General features: G+C 38.1%; 1 protein-coding gene across 4 annotated transcripts in view; it reads left to right on the forward strand.

The window, feature by feature from the left end:
* LOC140340209 (receptor-type tyrosine-protein phosphatase H-like) overlaps positions 1–18878 on the forward strand; it is a 362696-nt gene that overhangs the window by 299281 nt on the left and 44537 nt on the right. For all 4 annotated transcript variants that reach the window (XR_011922623.1, XM_072425256.1, XM_072425257.1 and 1 more), the window contains one exon: positions 253–413. Coding sequence is in view for 3 of the 4 variants with exons in the window: in XM_072425256.1 (XP_072281357.1) it covers positions 253–413 (161 nt within the window). In the remaining variant the exon portion in view is untranslated. The remainder of the gene's footprint in view (positions 1–252; positions 414–18878) is intronic.

The following is an 18878-nucleotide window of genomic DNA, read 5'->3' on the forward strand; positions in this document are numbered from 1 at the left end:
CTATTGTAAAGTACACATTATACAAAAAAATCTTATAAAGCAATGTATGCAAAGAGCAGTAAAGATATGCAAAGTTCAGTAACTCTTATCAACCACAAAATTTGACTTTGTTAAAGTTATTGTTCCTTTTTGTTTCTCATTTATTTTATTACCCCCTGCCTATAAGCACTGCCTATTTAATTGTTTTTTTTTTTAAAAAAAGCTCATGCTTTACTAGCTGAATGCTTGATAATTTCCTTTTTGTCCCTTTAGTCCAAACAGCAAGGAATACAGTATGTTCGCCATTTTCATTTCACGGCTTGGCCTGATCATGGGGTTCCAGACTCCACCTCATCCATCATCCAGTTTCGTAATCTTGTCAGAGAACACATGGACCAGCAAAAAAGCAACGGACCCACTGTTGTGCATTGCAGGTATAAATGGGTATATTTGGTAAAAAACATGGGCAGCAGATGGGCATCACATGGGCAGCACGGTGGCTCAGGGGTTAGCCTTTGCAGCGCTAGGTCCCAGGATTGAATCCCAGCCAGGGCACTATCTGCATGAGGTTCTCCTTGGGTTTGCGTGGGTTTCCTCCGGGTACTCCGGTTTCCTCCCACATACCAAAAACATGCAGTTAAGTCCTAGACTACATTTATTACATATGACTATGGTAGGGTTATAAGATTGTGAGCCCCTTTGACGGACAGTTAGTGTCATGACTATGGACTTTGTACAGCGCTGCGTAATATGATGGAGCTATATAAATACTGTGTAATAATAATAATAAAATATATAATAATATAAAATTTTAGGGGAAAGTCTCCAGAGTCCCCAGCTCTGCAGAGCTTAAGGGCTCGTTCAGACCTGCTGTAAAATCAGACTGCTAAAAAAAGTCTGTAAAAAATAGATAAGATTAGAATGAATGAACCGTACATTGCACAGGCAACAGGAGGCAGCAGCATTTTGGTGCTCCTTGTAGCCTCTGTGAGCGATTTCTGCCTCTCTCTGCCATCTCTACAGACTTCAATGGAAAGAGATTTAAACTGCTTAAAAACGTGTAGTCCAGGGGTGTCCAACCTTTTGGATTCCTAAAAAAAAATTGTCTGAGATCACGCATGAATTACACAAACACAAATGCAAAATAAAAGGTTGAGCAGGCCCTATGTATGCCTTCAGTTTATTAGAAGTACATATTTATGTAGTAAATAAAACTTCATAGTTTTTTATATATTTTAATTGTAAATGTAAAAGAAAAGGGAAGGGGGAAACAAACAATTGTGATTTTTTTTTTTGTTATTACATTTGAGAAAGTAATTTTTCTGGTTCAGTGGAAGTAGTTCCAATTTTCAGTGAATTCTCAAGGTGATCACATCAGATATTTTGATTTTAATTTTACTCTTAGTGTATACAATTAATTCTTGAAAATAGTTGCTGGGGCACTGCAATAAAGAAGCCTCCAGGCTTAAAAAGGATACAGTGGCCCAAAGGAGACACAATATGCAGACGCAGAAAACATTGGAATCGACGGCTCTCAGATCGCCCTTCTCTATGAATACTCCGTAGAGTAGTGTCAGTCCGTAACCAATTGAAGGAGCTGGATATTGGGGGGGTGGAGAAAGCTTTGCTATATACTCGCCGAAGATTTTATGATAAAGGCAATAAGGCAGACAGGGAATAAGGCTAGGGACAAAGCAGCAGCAGCTGTTCCGGGAGCAGTCAATTATGCTCCATTCTCACATATAAGTATTCCTGAAACCGGGTAACAGTAAGCGGATCCAGATAGCTACTGCCCAATAGCCCTACTTAACTCATACTTAAAACTATTCACCAGGATACTGGACACATGTCCTGGTCAGCTACTCCCATCTCTTATTTTGAGGGATCAAGTGGGGTTCATCATGGGACGTCAAGCAGCTAATAACACAAGGAGAACTATCTCTATAATAGATGCAATTAACAGAATGGAATATGGAGTGCTAATTCTCAGTTTAGATGCTGAGAAAGCCTTTGGCAGGCTTTGGCCATTCATGTTTGGAACACTGCATGCAGTGGGAATTGAGGGGCCTTTCCTCCAGGCGATTTGAGCATTATATTCAGCACCTACAGTGGTGGTCCACTTCCTCTGGCGGCTGCGCTGGCAGTAGCGCAGGACTTTTAGGATTAGTGCTCTGCATGTTGCAGCTTCATTGTCCCCCTCTAGATGTGTTTTCCTCTCGGCATCCCCTGCACTTAGGCTAGACAGCCGAGTGGAATTTGGAGCTGTGTTACAGCTGATTAGCAAAGTGGTTCCTGTGAAATTCCATGCTGTTTGGGCTTTATAGCCTCCCTGCTTCCAGTCTTCTGTGCCGGGCTTATCTGTTCTGGAGAGATTCTTATGTGTTTTTCTGTTGCTGACCTTTGCCTGTTCCCTGAAATTTTGCTTGCACTCAGCCTGGACCGATCTCTGTCTGTGCACATTCCTTTGTACATCGTTTGGTGGACTGATCCTCTGTGTTTGACTTTGGCTTGTTTTCATGATTTTCTGGTAATTCCTGTACTGTTTGTCTGTGGGCTCCAGGTCAGTTGCTGGCCCATCCCAAGACACCACCCTCTGTGCTGGGGGCAACCGAGTGCTAGGACACGCAACCAGTGTCCCAAGGCTGAGCAGGGTTAGATTGGGGGACTGGTGTCTGCTGAATATTGGTGCTGACTACAGCCTTACTATCCCCCCTACTTTTTGCACTGTGTATTGAGCCACTAGTCAGGCCATTAGACAGCAACCCGACATATCCAGAATACGCATCAAAAATAAATTATACACAATCGCTCTATATGCGGATGACATCTTAGTTTACCTTATCAATTCTTACATTACTTTAACATCCCTTCTTTTTTTGGCAAAATTTGGTACGGCAAATTTTCTGTACCATTGGAAATCAGATAGCATTGGATAGTTGGGTATTTTTCTTACGCCCACATTTCAGACTATTTGTAAGTGTAATTATCCTACTATGTTTCGGGATATAAGAAATTTACTTCATAAATGGAAAACTTTACTTGTCTCTTTCTTTGGACGTATCACTTTAGTTAAGATGTCGATACTTCCCAAATTGCTTTATGTATTTGAAGGCCTGTCTGTCCCCCTCTGACAGAATATACATCATAGGACGCGAAAATTGCTTCTTTTTGACGAATTACGATAAAACTTCCTGCTAACTCATACCATAGTTATTTTCAAATACGACACTTTGCCCACTCATTTACTAAAGGTATAGGTTTTGATGCTCTCATCCCTTTTGAGAGACCTTGTTTAGGTGGGCAGGGTAGACGTGGTCTGATTTTAGATATCTATCGGATATTAGCTGATGTAGGTTTAGGGGCCCAGATCTCACACCCTTATATGCATAAATGGGAGCAGATTTTGGGCAGAAGTATTTAATTGGAGATATGCCAAATAATATAGGATAGAGCTCCGAAAAGCTCATGGTGTACCATATATCGGGAAAAAATGTATAAAATAATGATGCACTGGTACTTCACACCAGAATGATTACATGCTCACAAATGTACATGCTGCCAAAAATTGATTAGATGAATAAGGCATGATTGTGAAGCTTGAGATATTTGTTTCTGGTAAGATAGGACCTTTAAATTCCAGTAAAAAGACATGATCAAATTTTCCCTAAGTTGAATGTTGGATTGCAGCTCTTTGCATTCCATCTGAAATTTGGCAGGTAACATGGTTATATCGACTTAAAATGAAGTGGCAAATACATCATATATATCAAAACATTGTTTTTTTTTCAAATAATCTTGGAATCGGTTTTCAAATTCTCGTATAAAGAATATAAATATATATAATATATATCGTGATATAAAAAAGCAAGGTTGCATATTTTTCACCGTTCACAGGACTAAGTTTGGCCAATGTGTCAAAATGCATGAAACTGCCTTAATTTGATCTTGCCATAGTTTCAGTTTCATTTGGTTTGAAACATTGCATTGATATGTTGTTTTTTGTTTTGAAGACGCATGTTTAACTCTTTAGAATGAGAGGTCAAATCCACTAAAAGTGCTAAATCTGTAAGCTAATTTTCATCGAAAAGTTTTGCTTTTGATACCATAAATGACTTCATTTTGCAAATTGATAAAGTGAAGAATTAGAAAGGGGAGTAGGCTTTTAAGGCAAAAAAAGGTTTGACATTTATTGATCAAGAAATTGTTGTCCTATTAAAGACATAAAACTTCTGACCTAAACATTATTCAATTCTTAAACATAAATGTGACAAAATATAATGCTGACATTTGTGATAAGGAATTTTGTAGGCTTATATCAAATTCTCTACGCGTTTCACCTGAAAGGCTTCTTTAGGGGATTGTAGAGATCATAGTGATGAGTGACAACAGGTGCTAACAATGCAAAAATGTAAAAAATTAAAAAAATACAAATAAATACAGAGATGATATAAAAAAACATTAACGTAAGGTAATTATATCCATATCAAAAACCGGCAAAAAGGTCTATGTGTAATATTATCCAAATACATATAACAAAAAATATGACTACTTAAAATGTGTAATTACTGTGCTTTAAAATCAAAAGAGAGGTACCAAGGAAATAACCACGCCAAAGTACTCCCCGAAAGCCTTCTAGAGGTAAAATAATGATGAAAAAAAAATCAGATTGGTAGGGAAGTTTTTGAAAAAAAGAGACTTTGATAGGATATGGGCGGTAAATACTATAAATGGAAAGTACTTGCTTTGAAGACCGTGGGCAAATGACAATGTTCAGCGATATTCGTTGATAAGATATAAATAAGAAGAAAGTAATTAAAAGGGATATGAAAATGGGTTATAAATTAGTTCTATTGAACATGAAAAGAAGGGGGGGGGGATCGTAATCAGATTCCAATGTATATATATGGGCTCTAAGGTAATTTTTTAAAGGTAAGGTAAGATAATGACATAATTAATTAGAATAATGTGATATACCTGGATTGTTTCATAATGTTATTTATTGGCGAACATTAATTTAACTATAATGACTAGAATCTGGAGATCCAGGAGGAAAAAAAAAGAAAGGGTATACCCTGTTAATTATAGTTCCAAGTTAGAGGATGATAATAAAATTAATAGTTATGTAAGGATAGGAGCATACATATTATTCGTTGGTGTAAATACTGGGTACGAGTAACTGTTTCTTCACTGTTTTAGACCAACAGAGAAGAAAAGGCAGTGATTATTTTGTACTAATTAGCAATTTAATGTTATCTATATAATTGATGATATAGTAAGGTTACTTATATATTATTATTCGTTGGTGTGAATAGTTGGTATGAAAGGCTGTTTCTTCACTGTTTGAGACCAAAGAAAAGAAAGGCAATGATTGGTAAAGTAGATTAAAGTGCAAATCAAAAATGCAAAGATTGATAAGTGAAGATGAATAAACAAACAAGGTAACACTTATTTCAATCGTTGGTGATTTAGGGTGAGGAAAAGGGTAAGATGCCGACAAGAATGCAGCTGTCGGCGTCTCGTCCTTAAATAAACCAATTTAATGATGCGAGATCACGTTCTCTTGCGTGATCTTCCGGGATTTCGCTAGTATAGTCGCAAATCACGTTGATCTGCGTGATCTCACGAGATGAGGTCTGAAGAGCAGAAAGTTCGCCCTTACCAACAGAATGAGTGTATAGGAGCCAAAATACTTCTGCCTTTCTTTTGTTAGGCGGAAGTAAATAGATGATGATGATCATACTGTTGTCTGCGTTTGCATAGTAAAAGGTTGCATGGAGAATTGGTGTCTTTAGGAATAAGATTTTTATGAGAGGGGGTAGAATATGGTTTATCTAAGATAATTGCAACAATATTATATTAAGAATAAAGTCTATGATTAGTTTTATATTTGTATGAACATCTGTATCAGACAGTATGACAAGGATAATTCATAGGCTGATTGTGAGAGTAAAGGGTAAAAAAGAAGGGGGGGGGGGGAGAAGGATACATTATGGGATATCCAAGGAAAAAAAGGATAGAATAAAATAAATGGGCATTAAGAGAAACATGATTGATGATAATACATTAATATAATTTAGGTATAGACCACCTTCACCTGCCAGGGTTATAACCCATAGATTTCCTGGTCCTGGGTTAAGGAAAAGATAGGGAACTCTTGCACACTGAAACGAGGGAGGGGATAGGGAGCCATATGGGGACAACCTAAGTGGGAACCCTATGGTTCTCATAAAAACACCCATATAAGTGTTATATGCATGAGCGCTCCTGTCCCTCATTAGGCGGGTTGGTAATAAAATTATCAAAATATTGTGAACCACAATGGCGTGATTACTTCCTATTGCCAAAAAAAATGTATATATATAATAACAGTTTTACATGTATATGAACGCTGAAATATATATATTTATTGGTAATTATTCCAAGTGTTTCCATCAAAGTCATAAAAACATTGTCACGGTCCCTTCCATGACTGAAGTTAGAAGATCTGTGAGACAAGCTGCATGTGAGGTTATCTGACAGTCTCTTTGTTTTTACTGGTTTCTGTGTTGTTGTTTGTATCAGCTGCAGCTGATGGTCATTACTGCTCCTCCATTTAGTCTGGCCTCACACTTCATGCTATGCGGTTGATATTCACTTCTGGGATGTGAAGAGCTGGTGTGTTGTCCTCTCCAGAGTTCCTGCTTCTCTATTTGGTATTAGGATAAGTTGAACTACTTTTCGTGTTTTGTTGTTCTTTGGTTGTTACTAGGCCTCGGGAAGACACTGGTTCTTTCATTAGGGAAGGAACCAGTAGTCTCAAGCCCAGTCACTACTCCCAGGGCTATGCAGGGCTACTAGGGCCTAGGTTCCCATGTATGAGTATTCCCACCATCAGTGGATATTCATACTGTCAGGAGTTAGGGCTAGGTTAGGGTGTCTGTAAGGGGTGACCATTTCCTTTTCTCTGGCCATTGGAGGCCTAGTCCCTTGTATTTACGTTTTTGTTTCCCTCCCCTCCCTGCTATCCGTGACAAACATGTATGTTAGATGCATGGGTGCTCCCGTCCCTCGTAAACGGGTTAGTAATAAAATGATCAAAACATTGTGAACCACAATAGCGTAATTATTTCCTATTGCTTAAAAAATATATATATATATATATATATATATATATATCTTTATAAATATATATATATATTAACAGTTTTACATGTATTTGTACACTGAAATATATATATTTATTCGTAATTAATGGTATTAATACCCTCCCATACCCTCTCCAATATCAATCGAAGGCCCAATAGTCAAAATCCTATCCAAGATGTCCATAGAGGACAGGAGTTAGAAATATTAAACCTGTCTTCGTACCAACTGTTATCAGCTGAAACACAACTCCTGAAACTAGGTTTATCTTTCTGTCCTTTATCTGAAATGGATTTTTTTCAAGTAATTAAAGACATCAATATGTTTGCTGGAAACTTGAGTCTAAAAGTAATGTTTGATAAAAATTCAATCCACCTACTGAACTTGCTGAATTCAATATTTTGGATTTTAAAAATCCTAAAATCCTTCATCAATTGTTAGAAGAGAAATAAAATTTGGGTGATTTAGTCGGAGGACTCGAATCCAATTCAAGATTTGAGTCATTCCACATCTATTACAGTCAAAAATACGAAACCACAATTTTTTAACACAGTTTCCTCATCTTCATACCTTTGTTAATGTAGTACCTGTAATGCACGCAGGTGTGGACCCACTGTGCCACTGACTGGGTATGCTCCGGAGGGGCGTAACTAAGCCGCTACCTGGTCTTCACTAGAGCCCCAGATGGTGAGGATAGGTTTGGGCCGCAGGGTAGCTGCCAGGTGCCACTCCAAAGCAGTCACCGGGTCAGTGGCAGCTGGCACCGAGGGGGCTTGCATGGCTTGGAGGGTTTGGGTCAGGAGAGGCGGCAATCAAACAAAGTCTATAAACAAGATCCGAGATCAAGGGCAGGCAGTAAACAGGCAAAAGTCCATAAACAAGATCCGAGGTCAGGGTCAGGCGGCAATCAGGCAAAGTCTAAGAGTTCAGTAAACAAGGTTCGGTACACAGCAAAGCAGACAGAAGAATCACTCTTGCACTAGGAGTTAGACTAGCTAAAACCATGAGATTGCTCAGGCATCTTCCTGTAGTAGGAAGCAGAAATCCATCCATAGGCTGGTGAAACAGAGGGCGTGTATGAATTGCCTCATAGGTGAAGAGGGACCCACCTACGCCAGCACAAACACCAGAGCAAGTTTCCAGCAGGAAGGAAACTCTGGCATGGAACTCAGGTAGCAGGGTTACGCTACCTGCTGCCCGCAAAGTCAGTATGATGGCAGGAGAGGAAAGAGAGGACCCGGTGCCCATGCCTGGGATTAAGGCAGCGGCGCCGGTACGGCCTGCAGGGCTAACCGTGCCTCAAGAAATTATGAAGATTCCCCTGACTCCTACACACAAATCAGACAACCTGAATTCAACCCTGAGTCATGCTCTCTCTAAATTGAAAAACAACACAAGCATTGGTATAAAACCTGCTGATAAAGGAGGGAATATAGTTATAATGGATAAAAATCAGTATGAAAGAATGTGTTACAAAATACTGCACAATAAGGAATGGTATATTGAAATCTCCAATACGGTTATACCCAGCTTTTATGATAAATTTTACTCTTTGATTAATACAGCATTTCTTGAAGATATTATGAGAAAATATCTATCTATCCAACATCCATCTTTACCCCCCTTTTATTCTTTACCTAAAATTCACAAAAATATTCAAGTCCCCACCGGCAGACCCATTACATCTGGTATGGGCTCAATAGCCACTCATGCGAGTGAACTTGTAGACATTTATATAAGACCTATTGTCAACAAATTACCCTCCTTCCTAATGGACACAATAGAACTTTTAAAGTTCACATCTAACATTTAACTTCCAACAGATTTACTATTGGTGACTATCAACGTTGAAGCTCTGTATTCGAGCATCCCCCACAAATTGGGGTTTAAGATTATACATAAACACATTTCCAGATATTACCCTGAAAATGTGGCCTTCAACCAATTTATAGTGAATCTCTTGGAATATATACACATCTTTATTTTTAATAACTAATATTATTTACAATCACAAGGCATAGCAATGGGGACGAAATGTGCCTCATCATATGGTAATATTTTTTTAGGAGACTGGAAAGAGAATCTCTTCCTAAACCCTGTACTTCAACCTAAATGTCAAGGTATATTAAATTAGAAAAGATACATTGACGACATTATGATATTTTGGACAGATACAGATACTTCATTGGAAACTTTCAATTAATGAATTCTTTCAGCTACTACAACAAACTCCTATTATCTTAAATTTACAATGTTTTTACAGCAAACATGAAGTCCCTTTTTTAGACATCTATTTAAAAGTGTCAAAAGATGGTAAACTCACCACTACACTAATTCATAAGCAAGCTGCGGGAATACTATCCTTCATTCGGACAGCGCTCATCCGCGTCCGCTGAAGAATAGTATTCCCATCAGCCAGTATATTGGATTAAAAAGAATTTGCACCAATACATACGATTTTGAAAAAGAAGTGAAAGCTTTAATGAGCAGACACCTGTTTAGAGGTTACAGTAAAAATATTAGAGTTTTTTAAAATAGAGTTTATAAAAAAGGTAAGTCTTTAGATCGGTTTTACCTTTTTAAAGAAACCGAACATTCCCAGGAGCAACATTTAAGAATAATCACTACCTACACTAGACAACATCATTTTATACGAAAACATCTTATCAAAACACTAGCATATATTGCAAGCGGACTCCTCTATTCATAAATTCATACCTTCTAGCCCAGGTATGACCTCAGATTCTCAGAAATCTTTATTGACTCCTGGCACATATAAACGTGGGCATTGCCAACAGTGGAAATGGATCTTAGAAAACCAAGTAACTATACTTCCTAACAGTACCATTCATAGAATTAAACACAGAGTAGACTGCTCCACTATTGGGGTAATATATCTAGTTATGTGTAAATGTGGCAGTTTTCACATTGGTAAAACTAAGCGAGTGTTAGGGAAATGTATATACTGTATGGGCATACCTACAACATCAATTCAGTAACAATAACAACTCCTCTCAGCTACCATATCGGAACTCGACATAATTTTGATAACAATGTCATTACCTTTTTCAACTTTGGAACATATCCCCCAAAATCCTATAGGGGGTGATATTGACAATAAATTACTACAATTGGAAACTAGGTGGATCTTCCAAATTAATGCTACCAATCCACCTGGCCTTAATGATATTTTCATTTACATACATTTTTCAAAGATTATCGGAGATCAACTGGTGTAAGTATCAGTATAAGTATAATACAACATATATACATTTATTTTTTCCTTTCTCTGTTTTTTCCCTTTCTATCTGATTATATTTTTATTATTATCTTCCATTACAATTGTATTGAATATTATCTGAAACATTGTTACAATTAATTTTGTATGGTCTTTTTAATATTCACATTTAACTATATTTGATTAGTGTAAAACATATGCAAATTGGTGTTGTACCAGAATATTATTATTTTTGTTTACAAGTATATTAAATTTAATGGGAACACTTGGAATAATTACCATTAAATATATATATTTCAGTGTACATATACATGTAAAACTGTTATAATTTTTTTTTTTTTGGCAATAGGAAATAATCACGCCATTGTGGTTCAAAATATTTTGATCAATTTTATTACCAACCTGCCTTACGAGGGACGGGAGCGCCCATGCATATAACATATATACGAGTGTTTTTATGAGAACCATAGGGCTCCCACTTAGGTTGTCCCCATATGGTTCCATATCCCCTCCCTCGTTTGAGTGTGGAATAGCTCCCTGTCTCTTCCAAAACTCAAGACCTGCAAATCTATGGGTTATCACCCTGGCAGGTGAAGGTGGTCTATACATAAAATATATTAATATAATATCATCAATCATGTTTCTCTTAATGCTTATTTTATTCTATCCGATTTTCCTTGGATATCTCATAATGTACCTTTCTTTCCCCCCTTTTACCCTTTACTCTCACAATCGACATGAATTATCCTTGTCATACTATCTGATACAGATGTTCATACAATAATGAAACCAATTATAGACTTTATTTTCCACACCAATTCTCCATGCAACCTTTTACTGTACAAACACAGCACGATCATCATCACCTACCGTATTTACTTCCGCCTAACAGAAGAAGGGCAGAAGTATTTTTGCTATACACTAATTCTGTTGGTAAGGGCGGACTTTTCTGCTCTTTAGACCTCATCTCGTGAGATCACACAGATCAACGTGATTAGCTACTATACTAGAGAAATCTTGCGAGAGCGAGCGACGGAACGTGATCTTGCGTCATTAACTTGCTTCATTTAGGGACGAGACGCCGAGAGGTGCAGTCGTCTTTGAGTCTGGCTGTCGGCATCTCGCCCTTTTCCTCATCATAAATCACCAACGATTTAAGTGTTACCTTGAAACATAGGCTCTGATTTATTAAAGTTCTCCAAGGCTGGAGAGAATACACTTTCATCAGTGAGGCTAGGTGATCCAACAAATCTGGAATGAATCTAGTCCAGGATTCAAAACATTTGCTACCACAACCTTTTACTTTGCTCTCTTTTTGCAATTTCCCCATGTTTCATTTATACTAAAGAGAGTGGCTCATCATTACATACCACTGACAATACAGGACAAAAAAAATTCCCCCGTCCTGTCTTTATTATTAACTGTGCATCATTAAGCTGCATTCCTGTCGGCATCTCGCCCTCTTCCTCACCCTAAATCATTAACGATTGAAGTAAGTGTTACCTTGTTTGTTTATTCATTCTAATTTAGCAATCTTTGCATTTTTGATTTGCACTTTACCTTAACAATCACTGCCTTTTTTTTCACCATCAGATATTAATATGTAAGTAACCTTACTATATCATCAATTATATAGGTAACATTAAATTACTAATTAGTACTAAATATTCACTGCCTTTCCTTCACTGTTGGTCTAAAACAGTGAAGAAACAGTTACTCCTACCCAGTATTTACACCATCGGATAATATGTATGCCCCTATCCTTACATAACTAATAACTTTTATTATCATCCTTTAATTTGGAACTATAATTAACAGGGTATACCCTTACTTTCTTTTTTCCTCCTGGATCTCCAGGTTCTAGTCATTATAGTTTAATTATTGTTCATCAATGAATACCATTAAGAAACAATCCAGGTATATCAAATGAATCTAATTAATTATAACATTGTTACCTAACTTTTTTCAAGTGTTATTAAAACCCTACTTTTTTCTATATATCTCTTAGAATTATCCTATCAATTTTCATTATACTCCACTAAGATTGGATAGCTAAATAGGTGTCAAAGTAAGTATACCTTAGAGCCCACATATTTACATTGGAATCTGATTACTATCCCCCTCCCCTTTCTTTCATGTTCAGTAGTACTAATTTATAACTTATTTTCATATCCCTTTCAGTTACTTTCTTCTAACATATATCTTATCAACGAATATCGCTGAACATAGTCATTTGCCCACGGTCTTCAAAGCAGGTACTTTCCATTAATAGTATTTACCGCCCGTATCCTAATAAAGTCCCCTTTTTCAAAAACTTCCCTACCAATCTGATCTTTTTTTCATTATTTTTATACCTCTAGAAGGCTTTCAGGGAGTACTTTGGTGTGGTTATTTCCTTGGTTCCTCTCCTTTGATTTTAAAGCACAGTAATTACGCAGTGTAAGTAGTCATATTTTTTGTTATATGTATTTGGATATTGATTACACATTGACCTCTTTGACGTTTATTTGATATGGATATAATTACCTTAGGGTTTTGTTATTTTATATGATCTCTGTATTTATTTGTATTTTTAATTTTGTACATTTTTGCATTGTTAGCCCTTGTTGGCGCTTATCACTATGATCTCTACAATCCCCTAAAGAAGCCTTATAGGACAAAACACGTCGGAACTTTAAAATAAACCTACAAAGTCCCTTATCACAAGTGTCAACATTATATTTTGCCCCAAAAGCCTACTCACCTTCCTATTTCTTCACTTTATCCTGTCACTTTAGGCTTGGCAAAAATCCAATACTATACCCTTAATCTAAAAATAACCTTTACTGATTATCCTAATTCTTTACTTTGCAAATCATAAAAACTTTTTAACATTTGGCCTTGACTTCGTAAATAATGCCGCCATAGTCAGCATCCATATTTTTAAGGAATTCCTGGACTTGATTCAATCCCTTGGCCCTTATAAAATTCACAGCCTTGATGACAATTTGCATGACAATATCCATTTTTAAAGCTTTTGCGCATACATTATCTTGATATGCTATGCAATGATTCTTCATCAAAAGTAAATGTCCAGCAGCAGTTGCTTCCTCTTCTAAAAATTTTACAGTTCCCTCTCTTTCACCTACCATCACCGGGGCACCATTCATAAATGAACTAGATATGTTGACAATGGACAGAAAAATTGCTTTAACATACTTCTGACATACTCCATCTCTTCAGTTGCAGTATATCCTTCATCAATACTTCTAACAAAATGACAAGTGGAACTGTATCTGTAGCATCAGTGCTGTAATCTATTGCCAAAGCATAAAATTTAAAATTAGCAGCTTTACTTTTCAGACACCTTTAAACAGGTTTTGAAGTTTCTTCTGTTCGCCTAGCTAAAGTCTGGTGAGACAAACTGATTTTTTAAATTTCTCCTTTTTTTGAGGGCAAATTATATTCTGCCGCACTTTCCATACATTGCTTAATAAACTCACCATCAGTAAATGGTTTTGATTGTTTTGCTATTAAATATGCTACCACATTATTACATCCGGTAGATCACAGATTATTATCTTTTTTGGAACTTAGGGAAAAGTATGAATTGCCTCATACTTCATTTTATGCATACCTTCAAATACACCATTATGTGAATTTATTGTGCTCCTCCTCCAGGTTCCCTGGCCCTACCCCATTTGAGAGACGTGTGTAGTGCTTGCCCACATCCCAGGGGCCTGATCTCATCAATTTTTAAAATGTTACATGATGTCACTCATCAGCCAATAGATACATTTTCATATATGTTGACATGGAAGAGGATACTGGGGAGAGAACTGGATCTTGAGACTTAGGAGGAAATTTGGGATGCAGATCACAAAAGTTCTATATGCGCAATCTATAAAGAGAATCTGTACAAAATTATATTTCGCTTGTACCATACTCCGGTGGTCCTCTTTCCAGGGACTGATGCCACCTGTTGGAGCTGTAAAGCGCATAGGGTAACATTGGAACATATTTTTTGGCAATGTCTCTCTACCCAAACATACTGGCACCACGTGAATCAACTGCTTCAAGATATTTCCAACATATACAACTAGACATGATCACACATATGCTTGGTCTTCCAATATCTGGTGTACCTAAAGACCTAAATAAATTGCTCAAACATATTTTGGTAGCAGCCCACACACCTATTTCCTCTATGTGGAAATCTGCCTCCCCTCCCTCCATGGACGATCTTTGTAAACAAATTCAAGATGTTCGTCCCATGGAATACCTTACGACCTTACTTAGAAACCAGATACAGAAGTTTGAATATACATGGGAAGCTTGGGATGTTTATTATTTACGTATGTTGACTTGAGATTCCGAACCTCCACTATGGACCTCCTTTTCCCCCTTTCCTTCTGTATCCCTCCTTCCCCTTTTTCAAAATCTAACGGCTTTTCCCTCTTTTTTTTTTGTCACCTTTCAACTTTATTTGAAAAAAACAGAAATAACAAAAAATAAAACAGAAAACATCTTGTAGCAGCAAAATTTACAAAATCACTTATCGATAGTACATTATCACAGTATAATCTTCCAGGAAGGCATCAGTCAACACATTCCTTGTGAGCAGCAAAGTAAGGCACTTATAAAAACAATACCAGATAACAAAATACAGAAAAACATTTATCATATTAGCATATATCCGACATTTAAAACATGTGTCTTATATACTGATTTTTCTCCTCCACCCCTAGAAAAGAAAAGAAAAATGGGCTAGGTGGTTACTTTGGAAAAAGAGATTGATACACGGTTGTAAATTTAAAAATTATGCATCCCATGTCACATAAAACTTGTCAGTATTATCTGGGCTAATGGCCTTTACCTCTTCCATCAAATAGACAGAGTTCACTTTGCTCAGCCAGAGTTGTACCGTAGGTGTCTCTCGTGAGTTCCAAAACAGAGGAATAACACTGCGAGCTGCATTAATTAAGTGGAGTGTCAAGGACTTTTTGTATTTTTTCAGGGACATGTTATGTAAATGTAAAAGTCATACTTCTGGTCTCAGTGGCAGTGTTTGTCCAGTGATAAGTTGACTAAAGCGAGCAATTTCTCTCCAGGACACAGTGCCCACGTCCGTTCCACAGCACCAACAATTATTAGGCTTCTGCGGGGCAAATTTGTGGATCTTATCTGGGGTCCATCACCAGTGTGTGAGAATTTTGTAAGCATTTTCTTGCAGTCCTGTGCTGATTGAACATTTGTGAGCTAGAAAGCAAGCCCTCTCCCATTGCTCTTCTGTAAAATGAGTATTAAGCTCCTGTTTCCATTTCTGTTCAAATCTTCGGGAACATTCTAGAGTCGATTCAGATTGGTTTAGGTAAGCCTACATCAAAGAAGTTGTGTGTGTAAGAGGAGCAGCCTCAGAGCAATATCTTTTAAAAAGCGTACATTGAGTGGGTAGTTTGACCTAGAGTCCAGGGTATTATTGTAGTGTTTGATCTGCAGATATGCCCACCGTGGAAATTCTTGTCCCTCTCTTGTCAGACCTCTCAAGTCTATTCTATCCAGCAACTTCCCATTTCTGACAAAATTCCCAATATTTGGTAGCTTCTCTGACGTCCACCCCCTCTATCCAGACTTGGCCTAAAATCAGGGTTCCCTAGTAGAGGGGTCAGGAGACCTGGCCACCTCCTTTCTGGGCAATAATTTCCTAAGAATCGTCAATGTGGCTCCCACAGTAGGGTGGGATCTGGACAGTGGGATTCCAACCAGGCAGCTGTGGCTAATGGCACTCCGCCAATGGTGCTTTCCAGCTGTACCCAATCCTTATATTTAGCATGACAACACCAATCTAGGATCCTAGCAAGGCCAATGGCCTGATAGTACATCAGTAAATTAGGAAACCCCATACCACCCTGTATTTTTGCTTTTGCCACAATGGAGTACTGGATCCTTGGAGGACGCCCTGACCACAGAAAATTGGTCAGTAGAGCTTGCAGTTTGTGAAAAAAGAAGTTGGGACTTTAATCGATATGACCCTGAAAACATACAAGAGGCGGGGGAGTACATTCATCTTAACAATAGCAGCCCTGCCAAACCATGAAAAAGGTTTGCCTCTCCAGCATTGCAAATCCCTGATTGTTTTAAGTAAAGGGATATAGTTTTTGTCATAGAATTCTGTAATCTATCTGGGCACCTGAATGCACAAATATTGGAGACCAGTTTGTTCCCAAGTAAAGGAAGAATTTTGTTGAATTTCACATATTGTTTACTGCAGCAAATCAATATTCAAAACCGTGGATTTACTGTAGTTCACTTTGAAATTGGAGATCTGCCTGAATCTAATCAGCTCCCTGAGTGGACTCGGTACCGATGTTTGTGGTTGTGTTAGGAAAAACATCAGATCATCGGCATAAGCCGCTGTTTTATATTCCCTGTTGCTTATTGGGAACCCCCTAATATCTTTGTTTGCATTAATCATTCTGATAAATGGCTCCAGAGTTAGGATAAATAACAAAGGTGACAACGGGCATCCTTGCCTAGTTCCGTTGCTGATCCCTATTGCACAGGAAAAAATTCCATTCAATTCATTTGAACTCTAGGCAAACAATACAGGGAGTGGAGCCAGGAAAGCATATGTCCCTTGAGACCGATAAACTTCAGAACCTCAAACATGTAGTCCCAGGCCATGTTGAACGCTTTTTCAGCGTCCGTGGACAAGAGCATACCTTTAACATGTCTAAAGCGTCCCCAGAATAATAAATTCAGAACTTTAGTAGTGTTATCTCAAGCTTCTCTGCCCGGTAGAAACCCTACTTGATCTAAACCAATCAAATTAGATATAGACAAAACTTACCTATTACTCAGAAATTTGGCTAGTAACCTAATGTCCACATTCAAAAGTGATATTGGCCTGTAATTGGAGCAATACCTGGGGTCATTACCCGCTTTAGGGAGCACAGTAATATGTGCCTCCGAACCAAGTGTTGGAAACCGGCGAAGCTGTGGCCACACTGTTCAGAGCCGGTAACAAATGCGGTATCAGTGTGGCAGCAAAGGTTTTGTAGTACAGAGTAATAAAGCCATCAGGCCCTGAGCTTTTCTCTGCTTTAAGCTGAGGGATACCTTTTTGTAATTCCTCCACAGTGAAAGGCTGATCTAAACTATCAACCTCATCTTTCCAAAATTTAGGAAGTTTACTTTGGGTGAGATAGGTTTTTTATCTGCATTTTCCTGGAGATGGTATTGGCATTATCTCGGGTTTCAGGCAGGTTATACAGATCTGAGTAATAATCATGAAAACACTCCGCTATCTGCCTGGCACAATATGTGACCTGGCCATTTGGCTTTAACAGCTCATATATATGAGAAGCTGCTTGGTATTCGCAGAGTGCCCTCACCAATACCCTACCACTTTTGTTGCCCTCCTCATAGTAGAGTTTGGATTTGAAAAGAGGATCCTTTTTGCCTTTTCATCTACCAAGGCTTTGAGGTCCAGTCTGGCCTGTTGCAATTTTTATGCTGTCAGCTGCGACAGTGTTTGTTTGTGTGCATTCTCCAGGTCAACTACCTTCTGCAATAGAGTGGACAGCCTCCTGTTTTCCTCTCTCTTTTTTTGAGAACCTATTCCAATCAGTTCCCCTCTGATAAAACATTTATGGGCCTCCCACACTGTCATAGGGGACATAGTGGGTGTGACATTGTCCTGAAAAAAGGAGACCAAACACTCCTCTACTCTTCGTTTCAAAACCGGGTGGGATTCAGCCTCCAGCACCAATCTTGGTGTCTGCAATACAGTCCTGTCAACGACAGTGTGACAGGCGCATGGTCAGAGTATGATTGGGTACCTATCTTTACCGAGTCAACCCTGAATAAATCAGATTGTGTAAGAAAAAAATAATCGATTCTGGAGTATTTCTGGTGCACCGTGGAATAGAACGTGTAGTCCCATTCCAGGGGGCAGAGGGATCTCCAGATATCAACTAACTGCATAGACTGTAGCAGTTGTTTCATTTTCCAAAGCACTTTATATGGGACTAAGGACCTGCCATTAGAGGTATCAAGTAGCAGATTGAGTGGGATGTTAAAATCCCCTCCCATAACCACAATGCCCTTGGCAAACTCATGAAGGGCAGACATTATCATTTGTAAAAACGCTAATTGGCCAGTATTCAGGAAATACACATTAACAAATGTAATTTCTTTGTTTTCAATAGAGCCCAAAAGAAAATGTATCTGCCCTCAGGATCAATTTGGGTGTCAGTAACACAGAAACCTGATTGCTTACTCAGCAGAATTGACACTCCTTTCGTTTTGGATAATGAATCTGTGGCGTGGAACGCCTGAGTAAAAAAGGAATTAGTCACTTTCGGTGTTTTGTCTTTTTTAAAGTGCGTTTCCTGTAGGAAAACAATCTAAGCACCAGCTTTCTTAAATTCTCATAGTCCTCTTTTCAGGGACATTAAAACTAGTGTTGATGTTCGAATTCGGGTTGTCCCTATATTCGACACGAATATGGCTGTTCGAATTCGGGTATACCCGAACCGAATTTTGCTGCATTCGACAG

The sequence above is a fragment of the Pyxicephalus adspersus genome, chromosome 11, assembly GCF_032062135.1.
Source record: "Pyxicephalus adspersus chromosome 11, UCB_Pads_2.0, whole genome shotgun sequence".
NCBI classification, from domain to species: domain Eukaryota; kingdom Metazoa; phylum Chordata; class Amphibia; order Anura; family Pyxicephalidae; genus Pyxicephalus; species Pyxicephalus adspersus.